The 21,994-nt window shown below is 53.1% G+C and overlaps 9 protein-coding genes across 9 annotated transcripts; 4 read left to right on the top strand and 5 right to left on the bottom strand.

Moving 5' to 3' along the window:
• Window positions 1–237: 237 nt before the first annotated feature.
• AB675_1496 (uncharacterized protein) lies at window positions 238–1,791 on the bottom strand (the record flags this gene model as incomplete). Its single annotated transcript, XM_018141391.1, has 1 exon — window positions 238–1,791. The coding sequence occupies one exon, from the start codon at window positions 1,789–1,791 to the stop codon at window positions 238–240; it is 1,554 nt and encodes a 517-aa protein (XP_017997171.1).
• A 1,531-nt stretch (window positions 1,792–3,322) lies between these two features.
• AB675_1497 (uncharacterized protein) lies at window positions 3,323–5,108 on the top strand (the record flags this gene model as incomplete). The annotated part of the gene is made up of 2 exons (XM_018141392.1): window positions 3,323–4,753; window positions 4,848–5,108. The coding sequence occupies 2 exons, from the start codon at window positions 3,323–3,325 to the stop codon at window positions 5,106–5,108; spliced, it is 1,692 nt and encodes a 563-aa protein (XP_017997224.1).
• Window positions 5,109–7,140: 2,032 nt separating this feature from the next.
• Window positions 7,141–9,495, top strand: AB675_1498 (Alpha-xylosidase; the record flags this gene model as incomplete). Its single annotated transcript, XM_018141393.1, has 1 exon — window positions 7,141–9,495. The coding sequence occupies one exon, from the start codon at window positions 7,141–7,143 to the stop codon at window positions 9,493–9,495; it is 2,355 nt and encodes a 784-aa protein (XP_017997126.1).
• Window positions 9,496–9,537: 42 nt separating this feature from the next.
• On the bottom strand, window positions 9,538–10,453 carry AB675_1499 (Lactam utilization protein lamB; the record flags this gene model as incomplete). The annotated part of the gene is made up of 4 exons (XM_018141394.1): window positions 9,538–9,880; window positions 9,928–10,199; window positions 10,286–10,345; window positions 10,397–10,453. The coding sequence occupies 4 exons, from the start codon at window positions 10,451–10,453 to the stop codon at window positions 9,538–9,540; spliced, it is 732 nt and encodes a 243-aa protein (XP_017997273.1).
• Window positions 10,454–10,897: 444 nt separating this feature from the next.
• On the top strand, window positions 10,898–14,962 carry AB675_1500 (putative urea carboxylase; the record flags this gene model as incomplete). Its single annotated transcript, XM_018141397.1, has 6 exons — window positions 10,898–11,986; window positions 12,133–13,417; window positions 13,450–13,940; window positions 13,984–14,468; window positions 14,531–14,600; window positions 14,765–14,962. The coding sequence occupies 6 exons, from the start codon at window positions 10,898–10,900 to the stop codon at window positions 14,960–14,962; spliced, it is 3,618 nt and encodes a 1,205-aa protein (XP_017997166.1).
• A 725-nt stretch (window positions 14,963–15,687) lies between these two features.
• On the top strand, window positions 15,688–16,179 carry AB675_1501 (uncharacterized protein; the record flags this gene model as incomplete). The annotated part of the gene is made up of 1 exon (XM_018141398.1): window positions 15,688–16,179. The coding sequence occupies one exon, from the start codon at window positions 15,688–15,690 to the stop codon at window positions 16,177–16,179; it is 492 nt and encodes a 163-aa protein (XP_017997137.1).
• A 128-nt stretch (window positions 16,180–16,307) lies between these two features.
• AB675_1502 (putative oxido) lies at window positions 16,308–17,264 on the bottom strand (the record flags this gene model as incomplete). Its single annotated transcript, XM_018141399.1, has 2 exons — window positions 16,308–17,152; window positions 17,237–17,264. The coding sequence occupies 2 exons, from the start codon at window positions 17,262–17,264 to the stop codon at window positions 16,308–16,310; spliced, it is 873 nt and encodes a 290-aa protein (XP_017997267.1).
• A 746-nt stretch (window positions 17,265–18,010) lies between these two features.
• AB675_1503 (uncharacterized protein) lies at window positions 18,011–19,060 on the bottom strand (the record flags this gene model as incomplete). The annotated part of the gene is made up of 1 exon (XM_018141400.1): window positions 18,011–19,060. The coding sequence occupies one exon, from the start codon at window positions 19,058–19,060 to the stop codon at window positions 18,011–18,013; it is 1,050 nt and encodes a 349-aa protein (XP_017997247.1).
• A 1,487-nt stretch (window positions 19,061–20,547) lies between these two features.
• On the bottom strand, window positions 20,548–21,708 carry AB675_1504 (uncharacterized protein; the record flags this gene model as incomplete). Its single annotated transcript, XM_018141401.1, has 2 exons — window positions 20,548–21,320; window positions 21,378–21,708. The coding sequence occupies 2 exons, from the start codon at window positions 21,706–21,708 to the stop codon at window positions 20,548–20,550; spliced, it is 1,104 nt and encodes a 367-aa protein (XP_017997230.1).
• Window positions 21,709–21,994: the final 286 nt, after the last annotated feature.

A 21,994-nucleotide genomic window follows, 5' to 3' on the forward strand; every position in this document is an offset into this window, starting at 1 on the left:
CCTCCGGGTGCACGCTGTCGTCAACGGTGTCGGCATCGAAGTCGTGGAAGACGCTGCCAGCTACACATGGCGGCACTGTGAAAGGAGAGTCCTCCATCGATACAACTCATTGCAGCCTCGGAACTCCTGTGACACGCTTGCAGGTTGAATGCAGGGGGCCCGCGGTTCAAAGTATATGTTGATCCTCATGTGTCTCACCCCAGCCGACCACCGTCGCTATTCAATCACTGCAAGCGTCTACCCTCGCGGAATAATGGCGCAGACTCCGGAATGTTGCTGGTGCTGCTTGCCAATGATTGTGTCCACGTTCGCGCTCAAGCTCTTGATTGTCTCCTGAGATATGAGGTTGTCTGCAACCAATGCTCCACAGCTTCTCAACAGCAACGTCTGTATTGTTTCTCGAGTCAGCAACTCCATCTCTTCGGCCAGAATTGCGAGTTGATGGATGAACCAGCGATCCGAACTGAACTGTGCGCCAATCACCAAACATACTGTGTGACACAGATTATCGTCATGCCATGTGCCTGCTGACATGTCCAGCGCCTTCTTTATATATTGAGCACCATATGGAGCGTGTAATCGAAAGAAAGAGTAGCCTGCTAGCGAGAACACGAGAAGTTGCAGAGCAATGGTGAACGCTCGCACTCTTCGGTCATTAGTCCTAAGGCACAGCAAATGTTGGCGCAGCGAAAGGTTGAGAAGCTCCGCTTCGGGGTCGTATCGGGCTTCTGAGCAGTTAGTCGAGGCGTGAGAGCATCGTTGAGCGTAATCAACGATCATGTCCACCAGCCTATCGACGTCGGCTCTGTACAAGACAGAAGGTTGTGCGCATTTCGCGTTGACTACGATGTTCGGTGGCCATGGTTCGGGTGCTGCGCCCTGAGGGTAGAAAGGTGGCATGGGCGGCTCGAGTGCAGCATAATCGATCTCGAGGGTACCAAATACGCTGGAACAGAACAAGCCTACCGTCCCATCGTCAACGTGACCTGGTCCTCCAAGAACCCTCCAGAATTGGTGAGCTGCACGCAGGTGTAACACTGCGGCTTCTGTGTCCCCAAGGACACGATAAGCTCTGAAGAGCATAATCGCTGCAAAGAAGTGATCAGGCGATATATGTTGTCGGTCTCGAAGAGACTCCCGAGTAATGGCTAAGCTCTGATGCATGAGACTTACAACGGTTTGCCGCGTGATTTTCTCATATCTCATGGAGAGATCGTGAGCCCAGCCGCTGATGAGGGTGGCATATCTGACTCGGCTTGTGAATGCTAGATCAAGGGTTGCTGAGATTGACCTGCGCCATCTATCCGTGAGCACACTGAACCCCGGCGCCCGCTGCGCAGACGCTATGTCGCCCACGTAGTCAATGAGGTGCGTTACAATCTGATGTCTCTCCTCGGTCAGTGGCATAGGCAACGTCCGGAAAGCATCAGTGCTTCTTCCTGGATCGGTGAGGAGGCGAGCGCCTTGTCCACATGTCTTGTTCGGCGTTCGACGGGGCCGCAGTGTCAGCTGTTGAGACGACAGCTCAGAGCCTGGAGTGCTGGGCAGAGTGTTGTTCCCAATATCACTGCTGGGCACAGTATGTTGTCTTGGGGTCTGAAATCCTTCTTGAGCGATCTTCAAAGCGCTCGATGTCAATCGCTCATCTCTCCTCTTCCGCTGAACTCTCTTGGAATGAGTTCTGATGGTGTTCAGACAAACCACCTTTTCAGTTCCAGACGCAAATTCATCCTCATTACCCGCATTGTTCACCCAAAGAAATGCCGATCTAAGTCCTTCGGCTGAACGCATGCCAGACCGTCGCCGCGGAGGCCTGGAGGCGGTTGAAGTTCAAGCAGCGCTGAAGCAAAGCAAGAGTCGCCAGTCTTCGAAACGCTCGGCAACGAAGAGAAGACACGGTGGGTCAGCTAGAGGGCTTGTGATAAAGACTGTGGAGTGCCAGAGGTTTCAAGGCACAAGTCACCAGTGGGTGGTGAATGACATCCATGTTTTCGAAGTCCTGGCTTCGGGTGTCTTCATATAGAGGCGACTGATGGGCATGCAGTATGTCGTCCTTGCTGAGAGACCGTCAGATAGCCTTTCGACATTTGAATAACAGTGTTTGACAGTGCGCCTGGACAAGCAGGTGGGAGAACACCGACTGCAGGAGCAGTCGAAGACAAGAGCGAGCGATCATTGCCGCCCACTAGCGCAGACACGTTCTAGCGTGATTGCCTTCTTCGATGACTAAGGATCCAGCCGCATTAAGTCAGTGCCTGGCTTCCCTTTCAATGCTATCTCGTCATGACCCGCCGCACATGTCTCCGCTTTCAATGAATACAGCAGGTACACAGTCCGCCACGGATGCCTGCAGGCCAACGGTCTTTGAGGCAACGTTGTGCAGTCATGGAAGCACACGAGTTGTAGTTTCTACGACGCTCCAAATTTCTCCCTATCGACGCCGCCGAAGCCCGAGATCTCCATTATTCGCGCACGACATTCCAAAGTCTGCGTCAACGGCGAGGGACGCGCCAGCTCCATTCATGATCTCTGCGACATGAGTATAGTTGGGCCGGGCAGCTGTGTGAACATTTCATTCGGTAGGTATCAATTGAACGCAGAACTTCCAGCCACGGATTATTGCGAATTGACCACTTCGCCAACTGAGGTCTCTGCGAAGAAGACTGGGCGGGCTAGATCTTTTCCTCTGTCATGCTCTGCTTCAGGTTCTGCATCTTGGTCAAGAGCCCATGAAGCAGCCTCGAGAGTCCTGCACAAGTGCTTTACCTTCGCACCTTCTGTAAGAGCTGAGGGAATACTCACAGCACAGCGCTGGGCGACGTAGCGAAACGAAGTTATGCGGCCGTGTAAATGAAACTGGAGATCTTGGCCATAATGGAAGAGGCCCGCTGGAAGCTCAGATCGCGTCACGCCCTTGCACGCGTGTCAGCGAGTGTCAAGGGGGTCGGCATTCTGAACGCACCAAAAAGCACAAACCTTAAACATGCCAGCGCGTCGCAGGGAACAGCTCTGACCTCTGATCTGGGGAAATTCAAGCATGGCTACGGGATTTAATGTACGTAGGTAATGCCAGGAGAAACCTTCTTGATCACGGAAAGCGCTGAGGAAGCTTTAATACACGACAGATCCTCTTATTTGTACCCACGGCATCGAGTCCTTGCGACGACTGCATCTTTTGGGCGCCAGACTCGTCGACATCTTTCCTTTTCGCAAGGTGTAGCTAGTCTATGCCGTCCGATCATTTCACCACGCTCATTTTTATGCATGCTTTACACCCACCGCTCCTTCCACTAACTCGCAGGAAACGAACAATACCTTTGCCATGACGCGCCAACGATCCAGGACTTTGACCGGCATCACGACCTTCTTGTCACTGACTGGGACCATCGACGCCTTTGGCTCTCCATTCAGACGCGACCATGATCACCTCGGCCCGAATGTTCACGTTCACCAACACCAACATCAGCGCCGGCAGGACCCATCCCTGAGCCAGTCCGAGATCCTCACCGCACCATCAGCCACTGACTACATTCCACCAACGCCGTCTATAGTAGCATCCATGCTACCCAGCAACGACACTTTGCCTACCTATCAACCTAACTCAACGGTTACCATTCAAGAAGCCATCTTCACTCTCTGTCCAGGCCAATCATCAAACCCGACTGGAGGCTTCCCCGTTCTGCCGTATTCATTGTCCGCCACCACAGAGATTGTTAGCGCGACAGCCGTCCTACCTGATGGCTCCCATACCACCTTTGCCTCCACCGCAGCTCCGCTAAAACACCGCCAAGCGGAGAAATCAGCCCAACCAACAGGGGAGGCCAGAATCGCGCTCGGTGACAACGGGTGCCAGACGCTCTTCGCACCGCGCGTTACGGCCATTTGTAGCACGACTATCTCTCCCGTTGGAATCCCAGAGGTGACTGTGACGGACTGTGAACAGTGGGTGACGTTCAGTAGCGATACGAAAATCTGCCCGACGTACTACCCACCGCCAACGAGCTACACAGTCAGTATGCCAACTGTGGTGCCCCCTGTTCCGCTGCCGTCCCCAGTCGACACTGGAGACGCGGTCTCGGCGGCGCCGGTCGCCGAACCTACGGGCGAGGTTAATGCTGGTAACGCAGAGGCTCCTATACTACCTCCAGCAAACACAGACGCTGCAGCAGATGTTGGTTCGGCTCAGCCGACCCAGCCCAGTTCAACGCCTCAGATCCCGCTTCCAGAAGATGTGTCATTGGAAGAGACACCGACGATCGCTGGCGTCCCATCTACGAACTCTGACGGGGCACAAGCTACTAGCAGCAGCGACCTTCCCATCCTCTCCATCTCAGTCATCCCTGTCCCAGCATCCACTCTTGAGTCTTCCGTTTTCACCGACTCGTCTTCCCCAGTCGAGACGCCGTCGAGCCTTCCCGTGCCCGTAAACGAAACAGAAAGCTTACCGGGAGTTCAACGGCGCCAGACAGACCCCGAAGCCGCAGCATTGCCGTTGTCACCACCCTCACCCGCTGGAGACTACATCGCTCCCGGACTCTATTACGCCGCAGCATGGTACGACGTCGCGCGCGGTGGTGTGCCTCCCCTCGTTCAGGCCGTCGACTGTGAGCCAGGGAACAGCGACAACGGGTATAAGGTGGAATGTGAGACGTACTCGGAGAAGTGGACACAGACAAGTTACTTGAGGACAGTCACGGAGGTGCGACCTGTGACCTACCAGGGACCCGTTGTGATCACGGACGGATCATTGACTGTAAGCATCTCCATTCGGCTGTCTAACAGAGCCATCTGCCTTTGCCGCTCCTCTGCCGTAGACTTAAAGGTCAGCTGACGTTGGGCGAAACCAGTACACCACAACAATCAGCATAGCAACACTCACAACCACTACGAGAATAACGTGTACCCCAACGGTGATCAAGCAGCGGATCTATACGGACGACGGCCCCACCGCTGTTCCGCCAGCGGCTGCGGCGCCGGGTGAGTCTGCGGCAGATGAACAGCAGCCGGAGAGCACGACCACGGTAACGGGAACGGTCACAAATGTAGTCACTGTGTTCGATGGGGTGGCGACTAGCACGATTGAGCTGGTGAGCGGTGCGAGCGCTTGAGCCCGGTATGAAAATGAAATAAAGATTGAGGATTTGTAGTACCTACTTTGTTCACGTCAAGTTTTTGCTACCCTCCCTCTTCGTGCATAGAACCCAGCTCCTGATCAAAGACCCGATGGTCGTCTCTTCACTTCTTGTCCTGCACGCAGTGGTGCGTCTTTACACCACACTTCTGGTCATCTGGCTTCTTCAGCGTGTAACACTTGCCCTGCCAGTCGTTCCCGTTGACGCCCACGACGGTGAGTTGGTCTGTACCGCAACCTTGAACCTCGTCTGATCACCACCGAGTCAGCCATGGCTGCACAATGGCTCAAAGGTCGTTGAGAAGTGAGCCACCAAAGATACGTACAGGCTTTTCCATCGTTCAAGGACACCACAGGACCGCAGCGACTGGACTTCAGCGGGGCGATAACCTTGCCGGTGCAGGAACCGTCGGGCTTGATCCACATGACTATGGTTTTGAGCTTGGTCAGAGGGCAGTCCAATGTCCTGGCAACATGAAAGGGGCAGGAACACAGAGGAGCCAGAGAGACTTACGGTGGTCCTCGCCGTTGTGACCTAGAATGATCTCATTGGCCGATGCGGCGCCGATCAAGAGAGCCGCAGCTAGGGTCGTGGCAGTTGAGAATCGCATTTTGATGGGAGTCGAGAGTGGTTTCCTTGAGTTGTGCTGTTGGCTGACGACCTTTTCTGTTTGCTATGTGATGTGCTTTTCGAACAGCTCCCTAGGTCGGCCAGGCGTCTTCCTTATGTATCTTTTCGATGCTCGCAATATACACGCTTGATATACCAGATGACGCGTTCCATAAATTGCGAAAAGTACCTGCATCGTGACTTCTAAAGGTGTGGTGCCGGCCGCGAGGCTCATGCCTGCGCCAGGTGCCTGGTACGTCTGCCTCTGAGCCACGTAGGACGGCATGTTTGATAAAGATCATTTGGCAGTGTCCTAATAAACAGCGCATGCGCCACCACGGTCAACGTCGTGCCCGTCAAGATGCAGTTCATGCAAAAGTTTCGTCGACCTCGCCCCCAGAGTCTAATCCACAAGCGACATGATTTCGCTCTGAACAATGAGACGTGTACTGCATTTTGGGGAGGCTAGAGCGGTGTCCAGAGTTATTCAATTGCCTGACCTGGGGCCATAGTTCTGTCCTTTGCTGCATACCGTTCAGTACTGATGGACACAGCAGCGCGTTGTAGACAGCCCTTGCTTCCAAGGTGTCAATTTTCCTTATATTAGAAGCATGTCTGTTGTCACCAACCCATCTCGGTTCATCGCATAACCTCTGATTCGCGGCAGGCCGCCTTTAAACCGGACAGTACAGACGACGAAGCTTCTCCCGACATGCATTGAGTTCGACGGATCCAGCTCACCCATCGCCTGAGGTAAATACTTACACTTCTCTGTATGGCCCGTGTGAGGCATATAGCAGTCAATAGCTACTGTCTGGAGCGCCTTGGAAGCTTCTTCACGACTTACCCCCTGTCATACGGTGTAAGTCGTGGAGACGACGTACGTCCTCGTGCCCGCCAGCCTATCACCAAACTCGACTTGCGACAGCGAGAGTGGCGAAGTACTTTCGTGGAGGTTAAGAACCAAAGTTCAAGCTCGAATTGGCAGCTTTCCAACTAGAATTTGAGGGCAAAATCACTCTATTGAATGTCCGCCCCATACCCCGGAATTCGAGCTCACGACTTCGCTTTCCGGTCTTTCGGGTCGTCTATCAAACTTGAGTACATCCCCGATCGTGGTTTGGAACTTCCATTTCGATGATGACGTCGGGCCACCCAAAGCAACAAGGCGACGGATAATTGCAGGTGGATAAATACTAGGTACGGGTCCTGGCGAGGAGCACCCCATCTCCGGTGGGCATCCTCCGCCTCCTAAAGCCGAAGGCATAGTCAGCATATCTCCACCTCCAACAGTAAACATGGAGTATACGAAGCAAATGTCCGACTCATGCCTGTCTAGGAGATACATACCCGTCTACGGGCCAAAACGACTGTTCACCTTGCAGCCAGGACCGCCGACATGAAGTTCACCCATGGTATATGGTTCAATAAGGAGGATGTGGCGATCTACAATGCCACAGAGGTCAACAGGATATCAAACCCGAAAACCAACGAAATTCAGGCCTTGTGCACCACAAGACCCGTAAAAAGTCGTGGAGACACGTTGAACAAACCGACAGTCACTGTGAACCTTTCGAGCCACGCTCCGGACATCATACAAGGCGAGGCCTGGCATTTCAGAGCGGGATCCAACAATGATCCCAGGTTCAATCTCTTTCCCGGCAGCGACCCTGATCCGACATGGCAACCAACATGCAATGGCAATGTCATGCGAAGTGGCGGCATGACAGCTACTATCAACAAAGACCCGGCGTCGTTTGCCATCGACTACCAGGATGGCAACGGCAAAGCGCTGACTCGACTTGGATTTGAAGGCATACAGTATGTGGTAGCTCCTGCAAATCTTGCTGCTTTGGACACATTGGGTGCGACAACGTCGATCAGCGATGCCTACCGCAGACCCACAGCAACGAACTCGAAGCTTCCCTTCATGGCAGTGTCCTTTGATCTCCAGCCTGGCGAGTACGTGTACGGGCTGGGCGAGCGATTCGGTCCACTCATCCGCAACGGGCAAGCAATAGATCTATGGAATGAAGATGCCGGTACTTGTACGCTGTATGCGTATAAGAACATCCCATTCTATCTCACCAACAAGGGCTATGGTGTCTTCTTCGACCACAGTGACGTTGTGTCTCTCGAGATACAGAGCGAGAAGCTTGCCAAGGTCCAAGTATCAGTCCAGGGCGAGAGAATTCGGTGGCATGTCATCCACGGTCCATCGCCGAAAGAGATCCTGGCTCGCTACGCTAATCTTACGGGCCATCTTGCCTTACCACCAGCCTGGACATTTGGCCTGTATTTGTCGTCCTCTTTCTTGACCGACTACGACGAGAAGACTGTCACCGAACAGCTGGACGGAATGAAGACCAGAAACATTCCCATGTCAGTCTTTCACTTTGACTGCTTCTGGATGCAGGCACATTCATGGACGAATTTTGAGTTCGATCCTGTCTACTTTCCGGATCCCAAAGGCTTCCTCGAGAAGCTCCATCAGAGAGACTTGAAAGTTTGCGTCTGGATCAACAGCTATATCGCGCAAGACTCGGTCGCATTCGAAGAGGCAGCTAGCAACGGCTACCTCTTGAGGCGCAAAGATGGGTCCGTCTGGCAGACCGACAACTGGCAGGCTGGGATGGGCATTGTCGATTTTACCAACCCGGACGCTAAAAAGTGGTATCAGGACCAGTTAGGTCGCCTGCTGGGTATTGGAGTCGACACTTTCAAGACCGACTTCGGCGAACGCATTCCATTCCTGGACGTTGAGTATCATGATGGGAAGGATGCTAGAGCAATGCACAACTACTACTCTCTCCTGTACAACAAAGCTGTATACGATGTAATCGTTAGTAAGCGAGGTGTCAGTGAAGCAGCACTGTTCGCACGCTCTGCAACAGCTGGAGGACAGCAGTACCCTGTTCATTGGGGTGGCGATTGTGAGTGTACGTGGAACGGGATGGCGCAAACTCTTCGTGGAGGGCTCTCATTCGGCATGAGCGGATTTGGCTTCTGGTCACACGATATTGGTGGTTTCATGTCCGAAGGTCAAGCCAAGACTGTTCCAGAAGCTGCTATCTACAAGCGCTGGGTGCAATTTGGCCTGCTATCCTCCCACTCAAGATTGCACGGCTCCGCTACTTATCGAGTGCCGTGGCTGGTCGACGATGAGGCTTCTGAAGTCCTTGGCAAGTTTTCGCGACTGAAGAACAGCCTCATGCCGTATCTGTATGCTCAAGCCATCGAGTCACACAAGACCGGTGTGCCAATCTTACGAGCTATGGTTTTGGAGTTCCCGGATGATCGAACGTGTCAGACGTTGGACTTGCAGTATATGCTTGGAGACAGCTTGTTGGTTGCTCCTATCTTCAACGACGAAGGGGTTGCGGACTATTACGTCCCGCACGGCAAATGGCGAGGGCTGCTCGATGGGAAGTTGCGAACAGGTCCTGGCTGGATGACCGAGACACATGACTTTCTGAGCTTGCCAGTGTTGGTCAGGCAGGACAAAGCTATTCTTGTGGGTCTATCAGATCGCCCTGATTACGACTGGCGGTCTTGCATTCAGAAGATTGTAATTGGTGAGCTTACATCAAGCGACACAGATCTCGCGGTTGACGTGCCGGACGCCAATGCTCCCGGCAGCTTCGCGGGCAAGGTTGAAATCAAGAAAAACAACGCCGGCGGGACCGTGGCATCCATTGATGGAACCAAACTTGGAGCCAGCATTGTCACCCTGGCTGAAGACAATCACCTGTAGCATGGGAATCACCAGGCTGGACAAGTCTCGAATTTTTTTGCGTCATCTACCGTGCTCCTTGTTGAAATCATCGATGATCTGTTTAGTTGTCCGTATGATCTCCATACAACCAGGCGAGTCCGAATGGCAACAGATCGAGATCGGATAGTCCTTGACAGGCAGTTGCACCCTGGTGCCATCCACTGCGACCACAGACTGTGTGTTGAGCTGATCACTTACATGCTGCTTCACATCTTCCAGCTTCCACGGCTTCTTCTTTTTGTCGATCACCAGCATGCCGTCTTTCGTATATTTCACGTCACCATAGAACTCTGCCCAAAATGGTATGCCGAGATCGTTCGCCGCCTTCTCCATGTTCGTTCCGGCCAGACCAAAGACGGGGATGCTGCTCCGGTCAGTGGAGGTGGTCTTGCGGGCTGCAGCAATACCCACCCCTTAGGGATGCCGCGCATAACAGCCACGGCGATGTCATAGTCTCGACACATCATGCCGTAGAGCTTACCGTGGGGCTTGACGTGGTGCAGAGGCACGCCCTCTGCGTCAAGGAATGCTTTGAGGGCGCCAACTTGGTAGATGATGTTGGCAGTGTGCTCCTCAGGCTCGAGCACCATCTCTCGTCGGCCAAAGCCTAGTATGTCTGGGAGGCCTGGATGTGCCCCGACTTTGATGTTGTGCTCCTTGCATTTCTTCACTGTGTCCATCATCTGCTCAAGTTAGGATACCTTTCTTACTTCGCTAATATGCTGGCACTTAAGATGACAGGATCTCCAGCGTGAAAGCCACACGCCACATTCGCATGGTCGATGAGCGGGATGATCTCATCGTCAGGTCCGCACTTGAAGTTGCCATACTGTTCTCGATCAGCGGAGATGCTCTACGAAGTCCAAGGGGCAAGACTGACAGCTTCTCCTAGGTCGACATTGAGCAACGCTTTGTGCTTGATAGGGGGTGGCGTCATTGTTGTGGCTCACTGCGGCGACGCTTGGCATTAGCTGTCAACGAGCTCGTTGCAACTTTCTCTTTCCTTCGCGTTTTATTCTATCTTTCAGCGACCACCACTCGCTGAATGATTCCCTCACGACCGTCTCGGCGACAGTATCTGGCTTCCGCTTCTTTCTCCAAGTTCATATCATCAATGCGGAGGTTCGATATGGCTTACGTCATTCACAGCGAGGACATCAGCGCGATTGAGTATGCTCAGCCATCAAATACCGGCATGATGTAGGAGTTTCCCCTCTTTCTCCAGGAACTCAGGCTCTGGGGGACCAATGAAGTGGTAGTCTTGCGAAACGCCACAGGTTATGCAGCCCTGAGTACACGAGTAAGCAGATAAGGTGCCCGCTATGCACGACAAGCTGTTCGGCCAGAGCTCAGTAGTCGTTCCTCAGCATCTGTGGTCGCTATGGAGAAATTGAAGACACTTCTCGTTGCAAATCGTGGCGAGATCGCCACCCGCATCATCAGGACATCAAAGAGGCTCGGAATCCGCACTATCTCTATTTACACTGCCGCTGATGCTAGCTCGACCCATGTCTCGGACGCGGACGAGGCGATTCTCTTGACTGGACCAGACTCCAAGGCATATCTGGATGGCGACCAGATTGTCGAGATCGCTAAGTCGAAGAATGTCGATGTCATCATTCCGGGCTATGGCTTTCTATCTGAGAACACCGACTTTGCTCGACAAGTCACTGAAGCGGACATGGTGTTTGCGGGCCCGAGTCCAAAGGCGATCGAGGCTTTCGGTATCAAGCATACTGCCAGAGAGCTTGCAGAGAAGGCTGACGTGCCGATTGTTCCTGGTACTAAAGGTCTTGTTGGGTCCGAGCAAGAAGCTGTGGACGAGGCAAACAAGCTTGGATTTCCTGTCATGCTAAAGGCCACGGCTGGAGGCGGTGGTATGGGCTTGCTGACGTGTCACGATGAGAAGTCTGTCAGAGAATCCTTCAAAACAGTCCAATCCCGCGGGGAGACCCTGTTCAAGAACGCAGGCTTGTTCATCGAGAAGTACTACCCGTCTTCGCATCATATCGAAGTACAGATATTTGGCAACGGTCAAGGTAAAGCTATTCATTTCGGTGAACGGGAGTGCTCAATCCAACGGCGCCATCAGAAAGTCATCGAGGAGTCTCCCAGTCCATTCGTGACGGCGCATCCGGAGCTACGGGAGAAACTTGGTGCTGCCGCGGTCAGGCTCGCAGAATCGATTAGCTATGGATCTGCTGGGACTATTGAGTATCTCGTCGATGACGAGTCTGGCAAGTTCTTCTTCCTTGAGATGAATACGCGTCTACAGGTCGAGCATGGAATTACCGAGCTGTGCTACAATGTGGATCTGGTGGAGCTAATGCTCAAGCAAGCCGATGCCGAATTGCAGGGCAAGGGTGGACTAGGCGCAGACTATCTCGCCAGTTTGCAACCAGAAGGACCAAAGGGAGCCGCGGTCGAAGCACGAATTTATGCTGAGAACCCAGCGAAGGATTATGCACCGGTAAGTTCCTTCTCCATGGCGAGACTTGTGTCCTTCAATTGCACGAGTACATATTTCGGGATGACAAAGAAGTTGCTCTCGTTGACCTTACAACCCTGCCTTCGAGCATACGCCCAGTTCCGAGACAAGGCTGACTGAATATGCAGTCGCCAGGCACCCTACAAGAAGTAATGTGGAAGGAAGTGCCAGGTTCTCGAATCGACACTTGGATACATCGTGGCACCAAGGTCACTGCAAACTACGATCCTTTGCTTGCGAAGGCCATGGTCTACGCAGATAGCCGAGATGCTGCGGTGAAGGGCATGATAGACTTATTGCGCGGCTCGAAGATTCTTGGTCCACCCACGAATCTTGACTTTCTAGCCTGCGTGTTGGAGGATGAGACTGTCAGATCGGGCAAGACACTCACCAAATTCCTTTCGACATTCGACTATTCTCCGGCTGCCATTGATGTGCTGCAAGGTGGTGCGTACACACTGGTCGAGGACTGGCCTGGACGTCCGACCATCGGTAGAGGCTTCTCACATTCGGGTCCTATGGATCCGCTCGCTTTCCGTATAGCCAACAGCCTTGTAGGCAATGACGCGGGAATAGCTGGACTGGAAATAACGCTCAGTGGGCCAGATCTGCGCTTTCTCGGCCCGGCAATCATAGCCTTGACCGGTGCACCTATGGAGGCTTCGATCGATGGCAAAGCGGTGCCGTTCTGGCAGAGACTGAAGATCGAGGCCGGCCAGCGGCTCAAGATTGGAAAGACAACCGGGGGTGGCTGCAGATCATATCTTGCTATCTGGGGCGGCCTTCCCACCATTGCAGAGTGGTTCGGATCAAAGTCTACCGCACCCATGACCGCCGTTGGGGGCTATCAAGGCAGAGCTCTCGCTGCTGGTGATCTGCTTGGCATCAGTGGCAATGTGCCTGAGGTCAAAGGTGAGCTGAAGCTCCCTGAAAATCTGATTCCGGAGTATCCTGAGGAGTGGAACATTCTATCCATGCCGGGTCCGTATGACGAGGGCTTCATCACCGATCAAGCTATCGAAAACTTGTATACTACCGAATTCAAAATTTCGCACAATGCTGCGCGCGGTGGTATCCGCTTGCTAGGTGGCAAGGCAGAATGGGCAAGATCAGATGGTGGTGAGGGTGGATCCCACCCATCTAATGTTATCGAGTATGGCTATCCCGTCGGCGGATTGAACTGGACCGGTGATGATCCAGTCCTGTTCCCAGTCGATGCGCCTGATCTTGGCGGCTTTGTCTGCAGCACAACGATCGTCAAAGCAGATTATTGGCGGTTCGGGCAAATGAAGGCTGGCAACAAGCTGCACTTCGTTCGTGTGTCCTATGAAGACGCCATAGCAAAGCGCAAGGAGGTTGAGAAGTTCCTCGCTGACGTGAATTCGGCCTGCAACGGCAACGGCGATTTTGAGGGTATCCAGGCTCTTGGCTATACGACAGTGAAGCCTCCACGAAGAAAGAAAAGGCGATCATCCACAAGATTGAAGAAAAAGGCAACAACCCACTTGTGTCATACCGGCAGGGTGGTGATGACTTCATCCTGGTTGATTATGGTCACGGTGCTTTCGATCTCAACTACCGCTGCCGTTCAGTTGCACTCTACCGGAAGCTCAAAGAGCAAAAGGGCGATATTTCCTTCGGTGCAGGCACAATCTACACAGGCATGGCGTGTGGCAATTCTTTGATGATCTATTACGATTCGTTGACTGTTGGCCGAGACAATATGATGAAGCTCCTGCTCAAGCTTGAGGACGAAATGGGAGATCTCAGCTCATCCAAGTTTCCTAGTCGCTTGTATAAGCTGCCAATTGCATGGAATCACACCAAACAGAAGGAAAGCCTGAAGCGATATATGGAGACACAAAGGCCATATGCGAGCTATCTACCTGATCCTGCAGAGTTTGTTGCAGAGAATAATGCTTTCTCGGAAAGACAAGTGAGTGAACCCACATCAGCCATGTTTTAACTGACATTTGCAGCTGCGTGACATCTTCACAAAGTCCAGCTTCATGACCGTTGCCGTTGGCTTTTTCGTGGCTTTGCCTCTGATGCTTCCCATTGATCCTCGACAGCGGATGCAATCTCCCAAGATGAATCCATCTCGCGTACACACGCCCGAGGGTCAGGTCGGATGGGGCGGGTCTTGCATGGCCCTGTACAATGTTGAGAGTCCGGGTGGCTACCAAAATATTGGCCTCTCAATCCCTTGCGCTGATGTGCTTGGCTTCAAGAAGAGCTATGCAGCCGAGCGGCCCTGGCTTGTGGAGGACTTTGACCAAGTGCAATTCTATGAAGTGTCCGAAGAAGAATACGACAAGATGCTGGCAGTCTTTCACAGTGGTCGTTATGTGTATGAATACGAGGACACAGAGTTCGATCTGGCAAAGCATAACGATCTGCTGGCTGAAACGAAGGATGAAGTTGAGCGAATCCGAAAAGATCAGACTAAGCTCAAGACGCCATGGTGAAGAAAGAAAACGAGATGCTCGAAAAGCTGAATAAAGAAAAGGAAGCTGGCCAAGTGAGTCTGGACACCATTGACGAGCTGCTGAATGATCCGGAGATCATCGCTGTGGAAGCACCTCTCAATGCCAACGTGAGTTGCTCTCCCGTGACCGAACCCGTATCCTGAAATGAGCGCTACTCTGAACGTTGCCTTGAGCATATGTCTCAGGCAACAAAGAAGTGCTCTCACTCGACCTGCGAATCTGTCTTCAAGCTTGCAGCCCTTTCCCGAGACGTTGCTGACGAGATTCACAGGTGTGGAAGATCGAAGTCAAGGAGGGCGACAAGATTAAGCTCGAGCAGGTGGTGTCCATCCTGGAGGCGATGAAGTTGGAAATCCCTGTGAAGGCTGAGGAGAGCATGGAAGGTGCGGTCGTCGAGAAAATGATCTCGAAACCTGGTGAGACGGTCGAAGCGGGCAAGCCAATAATGCTGCTGAGGAAGGGCAAGTAGACTCTCATACCTGGCGTAGTGTGTTGACCAGGGAGTGCTACAGCAGGTCACTGCATCGCGCGAACATGAGATATCTGGGCACCACGGGATCATGATGCTCGTACAGTTTGAGGAAGTCGCCTCAGGAAGGCGCCCATCAAGCAATCGATGAGGTCAATGCTCCTTAGTTATTCCTTCCTCGAGAGCGCATACGAAATCAGCTGCGAACTTCAGCAAACCTTTGGAAACCCACCTAAACGACATGTTCCACACAAGGCATCATGGCCTCGAAGCAGCATAAATCGCGAACATTGATTGGACGTACTTTATCAAGAGTCAGATCTCGAATCACTTCCTTCGGAGCACCAGCGGACGCTGCAAGCCCGAATCCTCTAATCGCACCACCTCAAACTCATCAGACTATCGCTTCTCCGAGCCGACACCCACGAGCCTATCGTACTGTACCACAGCGAAGTCCTACTCATGACACCATTCGAGCTCCGAAACGTGCACAGCAAAACTCGGACAGCACGTTGATTCCAGGGCTTGATGGACCATCAGATAATGCGGATGAAGTTCAGATTGCTTCCCTACACATCAAAACCTCAACATGGACAGTGTTCGGTACGCATGCCAAGTTTCCTGCCACAGCCTACGTCAATATTGAGATTTCGTGTGGTGTCAGTCGTCAATCCGGAGCTGCGTCCTCCGATAGAGGATCCCGGTCTGCATCAACAAGGCCGATTATGGGGCAGCTGCATGACCTAGCAGTAGTGCCAACTCTCGCTGGTCCTGGAGTCCTAATCAAGCGCTACGGCAACAGCACGAATGCCGAGCTTACACCCGGAGAGAAATGGACTTATGTACTACACATAGGTATACAGGAGACTTCGTTGGCATCCAGGCTTTCGACCTCCTTCAGGTCTCTCGGAGGCAGACTCGGAAGAATCAGCAACGTCGAAGTCATTAACCGGTGGCTCGACGTGCTCCAAAAAGACACCACCGCGCAATCACAAGCTTCGAAGGCGGCTCTTCAGGTCAAGGTCAAGGTCGCCTTCAAGCATAGCCTGTTGCCGGCAAGTACGACTTTGCACGAGGAGCGAGTCGTGCAGATCGCTATGACTGAGGATGAAGTGGAACGTGCAAAGATTTGGGATGGCAAACTCGGCTACGACAGTGAGGATGAAGAGGAAGAACGTGTTCAAGAGCTGCGGGTCATGGGCGCTCCGTGGCTTTGACGGGTGATCTCAAAGTCGTCATCGCGCGAACGTCATCAATTATCTTCTTCATGAAGTGGCACTAGTCGTCTAGTCGGTAGTTGTATGACCATTCGCATCCCAATTCAGCTCTATGGATAGCATGACACTTACTCCATCCAGTCCTGAAGCTCCTTCCTCTTCTCCTCATCTGCGGCCGCGATTGCAGCATAAGCGTCCTTTCCCAGTACCATCCTAAACGGCAATTCGTCTTTCCCACCGAACAGTTTCACAGCCGTGCCAGCTACGTCTTCCGCACTCAACCAGCCATGCTGATGCTGCGGGTCATTCACATACTCGACCACTTTCGCCACCTTACTATCAGGCCCATATACGCCTCCCAAAGTATCGAATCCTCCAGTGTTCGACTTCACAGCATACTCAGTCCTCACCCCACCCACCTCTAGCAAACACAGTCTGATCCGCCAGTCATCCTCCAGTTCCGCTCTTAGGCTCTCCATCCACCCCTCAATAGCCCACTTGCTTGCACAATAGGTCGCATGTGCTGCTGCGCCGAGCCTGCCGCCCATGCTGCTCACTGTCGCGATCAGTGGTCGACAGCCCTCGTTGGTGGTTGCCGAAGAGGACGCCCTCATCAGTGGCAGCACGAGCCGCGTCAGCTTCACCGGGCCCCAGAAGTTCGTGTCCATGATCTCCTCAGCCCGGGCTAGTGGGATCGTCTCTGCAGGAGCGAAGGTATTGATGCCGGCATTGTTGATCAGGACGTCGATATGACCGAAATGGCGGACTGTGTTCTCGACGGCGGTGGTGATGCTGGGAGGGGATGTAACGTCTAGCGATACCAGGAGGACTCTAGGGTGGTCTTGAGGCAGGTGCTGAAGACCGGAGAGTGAGCGTGCTGTGGCCACGAGACGGTGAGAAGATTTTGCGAAGAGGTCAGAGTCGACTAAAGCGTGCGCAAGAGCGGCTCCTAGACCAGTTGAGCAGCCGGTTACTGATCGGATGTGAAGGCGTCAGTAGTACTCATGAAGGGCACCCGGGATCGGACGGAGAAAGGCAGTGAGGAATGATAACCTACTGAGCCAGACCGCATCGTTGGGCAGCATGTTTGCGCACTGATCCGGTGTCGTGTCTTGTTTCGGGTCCTAGGGTGTAGGATTTCGATATTGGATACCTCACTCAGCGACCCAGCATATATATTTTGCCAAACGCTGCCCTGCTTGCATTACGCAATAACTCTTCTATGCGAGATTGAAACCATCCGACGCGCGGAACTGCCTGATCTTCAAGGTTCGACCGCCACTGGTCCATAGTCGCACGAAGCACTCCTCAAAACACCATGTTCAGCATCGATGCCATTGGACAGGTTACACTTCCCAAAAGGGAAGGCGGTGAAGGTGACCGGACGAACAAGTCCGTGTGCGCCCAGTGTTCTGCACTTCGGGAGAACTCTCCTGCACTTCGAAGTTCCCTTGGATTGCCACACATATCTCTGCATATCCAGCATATAAGCCTCATCCAAATCGTCATCCCAGGTTCGACGGACAACACTGCCCGACCATATCAGGCCGCTTGCCACGGTGGCAGCTTCGCACTGCGATCTCGTCATGATTGGCTGCGCCATCCGAGTAGCTAGTACGGGAGTGAAGAACGACGTGCCTTAGACCACTCGCCAACATCCCATCGCGTGCAGATTATTTCTGTTCGGCACAATGACTGACTTCGTTTGAAGGTCCTCGGAACCGTCTGAGTCGTATGCCGTGCTCAAGGCGGTCAGGTCGCCGCAGCAGTATGACACTCGTGCTGTGTCGACTCTTATCCAGAATGATCGTACTGCCGAGGCCGTAGGTCTTCATCTGATCGTCACTGCTGGAGAACCACTATCGCGACTTGCCCAGGCGGGCGTCAGTGCCTCGCTGATCACGCTCGTCTCCCTAGTTCCGTATGTGTCTCTTTCACTACCGCTACTGCTACTCGCACTATTGTCCTCAACAAAGCCGTTCCCACTTCGGCCGTTTGAACTCCTCTTCATCCAGCTCATCCAATACAGGCCTGTCTGCTTGCTCGGACTTGTCCTGCCCATGAGCTCGATCGCCTTTGCCGTAAAATTTTCGCACTTTGCAAACCTCGCGATTAGACTGAGGGCAAAGGCCACAGCGTCTTCCAGGCCCTGGCGATTCTTCTCGTCGAGAGCCTCCACATCGAGACAGTCTTCTAGCTTCACCAGCAGATACTCCCATGCCTCTTTTTGGCGATTGAATGTATCCTGACTGCGCTCGGTTGGGGCTGTGAGGAGAGTTGTTGCCGTTGCGATAAGAAAATGGGTTGCAACAATTGTATCGCGTGCCTCGCGGTATACGTATCGGGTCACAAGAGTATGGGACTCCCAATGGCGGAGGTACTCGAGTGCTTCTTTGAAGGGGAACTTTGTCTGTCCATCGCTATCGAGACTCGTTGCATACTTATAGATGGCTTGGCGAACCTCCTCGGTTGGGGTCTCTGGACTGATTTGCTGCCGCACGTTTAATGTCTGGAAGATCGAGCACGGATCGCTGCTGAGAATTCCGGCGCACGCCGCGGACGTGGAGGTGAAGCCCGAACAGAACCTCTGTGTGTCCTTGACAAAATCCTGAACGATGTCTTGTGTATCATTCGAGTTGTGAGGTTTCGGCTCAAGACCTTCAAGCATTTTTCGCGAGTGCTTGATGTGCATGATGGCAGTTTGGGGATTATTGACCATGATTTCAATGATCCAGGCAAGCAGAGGTGAGAGGTAGAGGTCAAGTGGCTCGACATCCTTGCTGGTCAGGACAGCAAGAGCGCTATTATAATGGTCCATAATCCTACGGGCTCGAACCATCATTTCAGGCGGATTGATGCCGTGGTAGCGTTGATCAAGCATGGAGACAGCGATGAGGAGGTGTCGAGACGCTGGGAGAAGGTGCGCACATCGTGGAAGCACAGTAAGCCAGAGGGCAGAATGTGTGCGTGGGACATATCGAGCAAGCCAGGGCCCCGTCTGCGTCAACTGTGTCAACCGTGAACGGAAGAAGCCCACAGAGACTTACTGAGGTCAGCCACCATTCCAATGCATTTCTCTCTGTCACCGTTCCAAATGAGGAGCCAGGGGCCGGCCGTAGGAACGAGAAGCCATCGCCCTCCGATCGGTTGTAGAGACTCGGGGGTAGCTCGACAATTTCATCCCTGTGTTCTGGATCTATTTCGAACAATCTGGCCTTCGGTGTGCTGTATACGCATTCAAAGTCGGCTTTCTTGCAGCGCGAACATACTGGAAGGTTTAAGCTTTTCATTCTCCTATTGCCCTAACTTATGGGTCACGTACTTGGCTTTTCTTCAGGGCATTTGATGTGCCTGGCTGTCGTCTTAGTCTTCCATATCAGTGTCACGGAATATGAATAAGTACCTTCGTTTGCAAGAGTCACAGCCACTGATGGAAGTGTTAGCTCCTGATGACAATCGTAGCACTCACGCTTGTCGTTAACTTACGATCGGACTTTATGCGAAAAGGCCTTCTTGCGGTTGTCACCTGGTCGTGTCATGGCTCAGACATCGCCCCTGTGTGCCCAAACGACACCCACCGAGCCCTACCCGCGGCAGGTTGGCGCGAGACCCAGATCAACTTGTACCGACAGTGCCGTTATACCGGCCGTTGTTGCGCCTTCTTAATTCGCTTTCATGGGATTGACGCCGCATATGAGGTAATGTGTTCAGACTTTCCCGACGACGCACATTCGAGAATGATGTAAGCGGGCTCACTAGTACCGTGGATGTGCGTTGCCACCAGATTGGATCACTTTGCACGCTGTTGCGATTTCGTCAATATTGATTATGCCGTGCCCTAAGTCAATGCGGCCAAACCAAAAGCTCATGCGGTGGTCGTCGATGTCTTTTTCCTGTCGTGACTAACGCAAATGTAGAGGCAAGATGATGTACCTACGATCACGTTTCGTCCATGTTGGGGGCTGAAATTCAGATGTGCACCTTCCAAATATGCCTCCTGGGCAGGGGGCCTAAGAACAGAAGGCGGACCTCCCAGATCGGCGCTCGCCACCGCACGCGTCTTTAGGAGTTAGACGCCCATGCCCGTTACAATAATTTGGAAGGAGTCGTTATTCTAGCCTATGGGGGAAGCAGTGGGAACGTTGATCACACACTGAACGATCAGGCGGGGGTAGTCCGCTATTGGATTGTTGTCGCGTAAGACGAAGATGTTTACCTGGGTGTTAGAACAATTCATTGATAATAACTAAAGAGTTCTCGTCTCGACAGAAACGTTCCCACTGCCTTAGGCCTGGCAGAACACGATGCTCGCTTGAACGCAAATCAAAGCTGAGTGAAAACTCAAAATGTGTCTTGAAACGTCTCTTTTCAATGCCTCACTAGGCCTGTCGTACTGGTGGCATCTCCGCCTGGAGTTGACCTCCCGTCCGCTGCATTTGCCGTGGCCAACCCGCTAGGTGGCAATGGGGTCCCGCCTGCTGCCTTCGCTTTGAAGAACGCCTTCCACTCGCCAGATCCGCGATTTGGTGTTTCCGCCATCACCACCCTCCCTCCATTTCTCGTGTCCGGCTTGCCGGCTACTTTCAAGATACCGTCAACATAGGCTCGGTCATTTTCATGCTGTCGTTTTGTTTCCTGGAGTTCGCTTTCCATGCCGCGCATCCGCCGACGCTGGCGGTAGAAGAACCACACCGCGAAGAGGATGAGACCGACGGCGAGTAGGACACCAATGGCGATGCCGGCCTTCGCACCAGCGGACGTGCCACGCGAGCCCTGCTCATCAGATGAGGTGGAAGTGCTAGCCACGTCGGTCGTGGCTGCGCTCGCGCTAGGATTGGGATCATTTGTCGCAGAGCCGCTCATCCCCGTTGTTGTCGCCGATACCGAAGGCTCTGCATCTTGTGTATCTGTTGCTACTCCTGCAGCCGCTGCTGATGTGCGACTGGGATCTGCTGCTCTGGTTGTCGCAACGCCATATGTTGACGCCACGCCTGCCGTGCTTGTAATGTCTATTGTGCCTCCAACGACGAAGCCTGCTATCGATTCATTGTCTCGCAAAATCAGGTAGCATGATATCGGATACTCGTCCACGGTGATCTCCTTTTCGATGGGACTAAGGATATATTCACCGTTTGCTGATGCTATCAACTATCGTTAGCCGTCCATCGTGTCCCGCACGAAGAAGTGCAATAACTCACGTAACGAGATGTCGAAAGATTTAGAACCACCAACGCCATCGCCCGAACACGAGACACTCAATGTAGCGCTCGACCATGGTGATTGATAATCCACGGCCACGCTGTCAATATTGTTTATCGTCAACAGGCCAAGAGGATACTGGAACGCCGCTGCGTTCGCCACCTCCGTTGCTGATACCAACATTCCACCACTGGCGGTTGTTGCTGCGCTGACTTGTGCATCGGTTGTCGAGGGAGGGGAGGTTGCGACTGCGATGTCGGTTGGTCGTCCATTCTGAGGTCGTCCAGTAACGAATGTGGGCGGGCCATAGCTGCCCTGAGGCCTCGACATGTAGAGTGCTAGCGGCAAGACATGATTGTGAAGAAAAAAGGCCAATGGGCGCATGTTCTCGCGCTGGAGACTAAGGGCAAAAAATGCAACAAAACGAATGATTGTTGAACGTGGAACTCGGCCTGCCCGGAGCGCAAGTCTCACAGCACTATAGTGTGGTCACACTACTAGTTGCGAGAGGTACGCATGGTCAAGCAGTTGCCTTCTTCGATTCTGGTGTGGACGAATACGAAACTCAAAGATATGGTGGCAGCGCAGCGAGACAGTTCGAGGCTGCTCGAGTCGT

Source organism: Cyphellophora attinorum, assembly GCF_001299255.1.
Source record: "Cyphellophora attinorum strain CBS 131958 chromosome Unknown Contig25, whole genome shotgun sequence".
NCBI lineage: Eukaryota > Fungi > Ascomycota > Eurotiomycetes > Chaetothyriales > Cyphellophoraceae > Cyphellophora > Cyphellophora attinorum.